Source organism: Rutidosis leptorrhynchoides, chromosome 2, assembly GCF_046630445.1.
Source record: "Rutidosis leptorrhynchoides isolate AG116_Rl617_1_P2 chromosome 2, CSIRO_AGI_Rlap_v1, whole genome shotgun sequence".
Classification (NCBI taxonomy): Eukaryota; Viridiplantae; Streptophyta; class Magnoliopsida; order Asterales; family Asteraceae; genus Rutidosis; species Rutidosis leptorrhynchoides.
This window is the reverse complement of record NC_092334.1, coordinates 624,878,000-624,884,469: the sequence shown is the minus strand read 5'-3', so window position 1 is coordinate 624,884,469 and position 6,470 is coordinate 624,878,000. Positions and strand designations below refer to the sequence as shown.

Below are 6,470 nucleotides of genomic sequence, written 5' to 3'. Positions count from 1 at the left end.
TAAGATTATCTACTTTTATAACCATTCCCACTGTTTAAGACTTAAGAGCACAGAAAGTTGCAGAATTTTTACGGAAAAAGTGTACCATTTATGACTTAATACTTATGATCATCAAATGGTGTCAATCGGATAGGTACCCGGATCACTGGTAGTATTCTAGCAGGATATAAATCAGTAACAATCTAAATGAGATCTCAATTCAAGTAAACTTAAAATACAACATTCTTTCAAATCACAATATTTTTCTACATGTACCAAAAAATGATTTGCACAACAAGATTACATACATACATACAAGAAAACCGGCAAGCCGCAAGTACCACATCACCGGTACAAATTCAAATCATTAGGGGGTTAAACAATCCCACTTATTCAATACATATGGTACAAACCAGTACAAAACAATTAGCAGAAAACTGCATTATTAGTCAGATTTCTCCTCCAACAATGGCTCCAGAGTGGGGTCCGAATCTCTGGATATTAAACGTTGTCTTTCACCTGACTCCATTTCATCTGCATATAAGTCGTCTTTACGTCTTTCTTTCAGCTTCAGAAGGTCTGTATAACTCGAACTGCTATGAAGTGTTAGTCTCTCTTTCGATTGTCGTGGTGCTCTGGGTGAGTGGACCGAGGTCTGAACGTACTGAAGACAAACTTGAACAGCATCGTGCACTCTTACAAAACACCATTCTTTTCCAACAAGATCGATAAATCCGGATTTCGATAGAGTTATGAGAACATCATGGTTTGGATTTGCAATGGCTATCTGCGTTACAAAAGGTAGAAAGTTGTCACATGATAAGATTATTTGACACTAAATAATAAGCTAGTATTTTACTAGTTAAATACTATTGTTTAAATTAATTCGAAGTATAAGTAATAATGATAGGGGAACACGATTATGCACCTGGATGTTTCTCAACTTGTATTCTTGATATAACTCTTTCAAAGCTTGAACTGCACTGGAGTCGACATAGGTAACAGCTAAAATGACATACCAGGTTGATTTATCATCGACACATTTCCTCATATAGTCCATATAAAAACATCAAAAAATTAATGCACTTGAGAAAATATTGATGGAGTTTATGGTTCGATGACTGTTTTAATTAATCAAGACTCAAGAGAATGACCATTTACTTATTTAGCAGTAAAAGATCATTGAAAATCACCTTTATGATTAATGGTTAACTAGTTAATTAATAATATAATATAATATATAGAAGAAAAGATGATGAGTGCATACGTGCCAACTCCAGAATTACAAAGCATATTCTTTCAACTTCTGGTCCACGTCTGCTAGTAGACTGGTCAACCGAAATTTCATACTCCCGCAGCCTGAAATCCAATAACAAAGATATAGCAAACACTTGCGGTAAAATAACAACTAAACATCATTGAATGGGGGATAGAACAAAGTCAAGCCACATTATTAATCACCTGTCTTTTATAAAGCTTGTATTGGCAAAATAGAAAGGTGCATCTATTCGAACAACCACGATCCCATTGTATGTGTATGCCTCTGGGTATTGTCGAGTGTTTCGGTACACAGTTGTGCCAGGAAGACGCCCCAACACAGCTGCAATACAAAAAAAAATGACAATTAGATAAGCATAAAGTCAGCTACTTGTATCTTTAAAATAAATTAAGTAGCTCACCCATATGTGGGTTTGCCGATTCATGAATCACAAAAGCAAGAGAAAAACCAACCTACAAATATCAACACGGTCTAATACTTTAGATTATTTAGGCATGGTGCTATGGACATTATTAGCGACAAAGTCAAAGGTGGTTAATATGTGTGTTTATGTGATACACGAGAATAAATGCATACCCCAACAAGGACACCAATCTCCAACCCCAGGAATAGTGTAGTTGCACTAGTAATTGTCCAAAGAGTAAAATCTTTTTTATCAACTTGCCACAAAAACATTGCCTCTTCATAGTCCACCTGTATTAATTAATCTTAAGCTTATATATCTTTTTAGAGATTGAATATATGAAAAAAATGTAAATCTTCTAAATTTCTGGGGAAAGGAAATAACATACTTACCAGCCCAATTACAGCAGAGACCACAATAGCGGCTAGAGCACACTGCAAAGGTGAAAAGGATCAGATACATAAAAGAAAATCAAATATCGAAAACTTAATTTCTTATTGGATTATGAGGATTAGTTCGAAACAGAATTGGGATCCGAAAAGTAAACTAGCAGAACAAGAGAACACAGTATCGAAACCAGACATACCTGGGGTATGCATTCAAACAATGGTGTCATGAATAACAGAGTGCAACATATTATGATGCCCATAATAATACCCGACAGTCCAGTTTTCGCGCCACTTTCATGATTAACTGCTGACCTTGAGAAGGAACCTATCCAAGATATTCAATAGATAGATACACATAAAGCATAACTTGAATTAGTAAAGTGGAATAAGGTTTAGTTACATATTTTATCTAAGTATGCATACACTGATGAAAAGACACCAAGAAAACCCCACCTGTTGCAGGATATGCTGAGAAAAAGGACCCAAAAATATTGGCTACCCCGAGCCCAAACAACTGTTAGAAAATAGTATTAAGTTGATTAGTAAGGATTCTGATATGAATGCTCCAAAGAAAAAAAAAAAAAAATACATTATAATGAACGGTTTTCACATGAACATACCTCTTGATTTGAATCCAATTCATAACCATTCTTTGCAGCAAGGGCTTTAGCAATCCCTACAGATTCCTATATTTCAAATGTGTAGTCAGTGGAAGGTTAATATCATGAAAATGGAAATTTTATGTGGTCACAAACTGTCTTTAGGTCATGAAAACCCATAAAATTTATGATTCAAGGAAATTACCTACGCATCTAAGATGATTGTTTTTTAGGTTTTTGATGAAATGGTCAGCATTGTGAAATTTACTGATATGTGAGCATCCAGGCAATCATTTTGACCGGTTATGGATACCTTCATGTTACTATGTTTATGTTCATGGGTTAATTAACTACAATGGCTTTATCTGGCCAAAAAACGTTGGTTAACTTTTTATGCAATCAGCCTGTACATATAATATAAACGATACTAGCTAGTAAAAGATTTCTGCTCTTACCAATATGGCCACTCCAGTAATAAGAAACGTTGTAGAGATTAAAGACTTCGCATGCGCAAACTCTTTAGGGATGGAAAACGAGGGAAGCCCTTGCGGTATATTTCCCACCTTAATTTCTCACTCAAATACATACGTAAAGTCATTATAAAACAGATAATGAAAGAAATAAAGAATACGTTGCTTAAGATATAGTTATCCAATTTTATATGATATTTCTGCTTTGTATAAAGTTGACTCTGGCTTGTATTTGTACGGGTAAGGATGCACTGAGAGTAAACAATCTGATTGCTAATACAAAGATATAATAGTTTATTTTTAGTAACGGTAACAAAAAGGTTCCTTTCATTATTCTTACCACAGAAATGGAAGACGGGTGAAATATTTTCACAAAAGTTGTACCCAGAACAACTGCAGTAAGGGGACCACCTGCTCGCAAAAACCGAAAATTTTTCCTTGATTTTCCCTATGTGAAGGAAATAATCCATATAATTAACCATCTCGGAAGACACACAATAAATCTAACTTAATTGGATGAAATAGCGTGTACCAAGTGCTTCATGATCAGCATAATTGCAAGAATAGTTGACCCCATCACAAAAGGAGGCCATGAGAACTACAAACAGAAACCATTATCAATGACGACTACAATAAGCGAGAGATTATTAACGTTGAATGATAAAGTTATCAAGGAGCAAAAGCATAGTGAATCATATCTTGATTTGAAAATTATAAACTGTGATAAATGTGAAGGTTTGTAAGTTGTAGTGCTCTATTCGAGCATTCTTACGCACACAAACAATTAGTATAAATCGTGTGTTTGGGTTACATTTAGCTTCATGGCTCAAAAGTTGATGTTGGTCACAACTTTATACATGATTTGAGCTTAGTTATAACATAATTCAAAGTTTCTCTGAGTTACAACCATACTTTTGTTACCCTCTATATAAACCATATTTTTATCATGTGATTACATTCAATTTCTTTAATATTTTTTACAAGGCACAACACACAGATATAAGTAGGAGAGGTTGTGCTGGCGTAGTGGGATCACATATTTTGTTCTCCATATCATATTTCTGAACTCAACCATAGTTTCTGATCATTTGGAACCTTAATTTAAGGCCACTTGGTCCCTTTAAATAGTTTATCATCAAACTAAAACCATGAAAATAAAATATCTGACCAATGATGTCCCCATTTAAAAAAGAATGTTAAACACTATATTTTAAGTTAAAGACATACAACAGACAACAGCCAACCACCTCTGCAAAGATTCCTTTGTCTATCTACTTATATCCTTATTAACAATCACTACAAAATATATTAATAAAGTTGATTCTGGTCCAGCTATTATGCTCCTAATTAGTATATTTCTGGCTAATAAAAATATACCTGATCTGCGCCAGCTATTATACTCCTAATTAGTGGAATAATTTCACTGCTTCTTTCTACACTATAGCCCAAAAAATATTTCGCTTGAGACAGGGCTATAACAATGGCCGAAGCAGTCGTGAAGCCAGAAATCACAGAATGGCTTATAAATCGGATAATCCATCCTAGCCTACAATTAATAACAAGTTATCATATCGGTTAAAGATACTTAAGGTTCTTAAAAATTCAAATTTTTAGAATCTACTGCACGTTGTAAATAAATTGATTAAGAACTACATCGACTTAATCAACATAATCAAAAAGTACCTCAAGAGTCCCATAGTGCATTCTAGAATCCCAACCATTAGTGACAATAATATGGCTAGTTCCGTATATAATTCACCAGATGCATCAAAATTGCCTAGAACATTAGAGACTAATAATGAAACTAAGGCAACTGGACCAACAGCAAGCTGACGCGATGACCCGAATACGGCGTACACAAATATAGGCACTAAGCCAGTATCTGATATGCAAGAACCATACAAAAATGCGACAGTTAGTTACAAAGATAGGTAAACATATCCTTTTCTCACTTCTTTTAACTCATTAACAAAAGTTATCCAACAGAGCATAAGTTAAAACTTACAAAGTCCATATATTGGTTGAAGTCCAGCTAGCTTTGCATATGACATAGACTTCACATATATAGAAACAAAAGATAAATCAAATAACAATAACTTTACACATCATCAATCAATTCATCATTTTATATCATATATACAGTATATAAATATCACCTATACACCAAATATTTGTTCCAAACAGGTTGAGAAAAATAACCTCCATGAATTCAAAATAACATTGTTTTACATAGCTTATAGCTGAAAATCAATGAGGTCATTAATTTTATCTCAGTTCACTAAATCGAACCGTTTATATATTTTTTTTTAATTCATAAGAGTGATAAATATATAGCTTACAGTTTATAACTTTCATTATTTTTATTACAGATACTTTAACCTAAAATATTGTCCCCAAAAAATAACTATAATATGCTACCAAACAAAATGCAGATAAATATAACAGATACTTCATCAATTAAAACAACTAAGCTGATAAAGCAACAATTAATTAATAAATATACCTGCGGAACGAGCATTATACCGACGGTAACACCAGAAACTAAATCCGGTTGTAAATATTCGCGCCAATTGTAAGTACGAATCCACCGTGAACAAGGAATAAACATTTCTATCCAGTCAATCATTTTCATCCGATCAAACTTCTCTCTCAATCTCGAAACCGATGATGACGTCGACGACGTTGTTGCAGTATCTCCGCCGGTGTACGGATGTTGAAACGGAATAATTTTAACATTCCGATTAGTTGGCGTTGGCATGACGCTCACGGCGTACAGAACGTGAAGTTAGGTACAATCTCAGTAGGTATATGCGTAGGTTAATATGATGCGCACCGGTGGCGCAGAGTAGATGGAAGTGGAGAGATGTAGTAGTTATGTGGCTTTTAGTTACGGTGAGAGGGTGAGTATCACGAATGTTGACGACCACGAGTTTCCATATATGATTGTGAATTGTGACTTGGTTATTGGTCAGGTGCATTTCGTTGACGATGCTTGGGTCCCACATAAAGGCTCACACACTATTTCTCAAGTCAAATAGGTGATATATGAGAACACGTTTTTTCCCCTTATTTGTTCGTTCTAAATATAATAATCAGAAATCAGATTCTTCTTTTTTACAGCTTCGGTGTCTTACCAATTAAAAAACAAATAAAAATACTCCAGCTTTTTAAATGAACAAAATATTAAAAAAATTGGATAATGTCGGTATTTTCAATAGTTAGTTAGGCCATTCCATATCTCTAGTGAAAAGAGCATGCTAACACTAGTGAAACGATAAGGCCACTTGCTATCAACAGTGAAACACCACCGCCACTCACCGTTAACGGATAACCGCCACCACCAGCATTTCG

At 34.5% G+C, this 6,470-nt stretch overlaps 1 protein-coding gene across 1 annotated transcript; it reads right to left on the bottom strand.

Moving 5' to 3' along the window:
• Positions 1-204: 204 nt before the first annotated feature.
• On the bottom strand, positions 205-6,066 carry LOC139893591 (sulfate transporter 4.1, chloroplastic-like). Its single transcript, XM_071876755.1, has 17 exons — positions 5,623-6,066; positions 5,125-5,173; positions 4,803-5,001; positions 4,497-4,665; positions 3,652-3,717; positions 3,460-3,567; positions 3,105-3,212; positions 2,671-2,736; positions 2,504-2,564; positions 2,248-2,375; positions 2,054-2,095; positions 1,835-1,951; positions 1,659-1,710; positions 1,441-1,579; positions 1,247-1,338; positions 908-984; positions 205-766 (listed from the first exon to the last, which is right to left on the bottom strand). Exons 1-17 carry the CDS (start codon positions 5,875-5,877, stop codon positions 425-427), a joined length of 2,070 nt encoding a protein of 689 aa, XP_071732856.1. The 5' UTR covers positions 5,878-6,066; the 3' UTR covers positions 205-424.
• Between the last annotated feature and the right edge of the window lie 404 nt (positions 6,067-6,470).

Bases quoted from the DNA above. Each gene is read 5' to 3' on its own strand.
- LOC139893591 (XM_071876755.1), bottom strand. From the start codon at position 5,877: ATGCCAACGCCAACTAATCGGAATGTTAAAATTATTCCGTTTCAACAT. The intron at 2,376-2,503 runs GTGGGGTTTTCT...TATCTTGGATAG, and splicing joins CTCAGCATATCCTGCAACAG to GTTCCTTCTCAAGGTCAGCA. The intron at 2,096-2,247 runs GTATGTCTGGTT...TCACCTTTGCAG, and splicing joins TGTTTGAATGCATACCCCAG to TGTGCTCTAGCCGCTATTGT.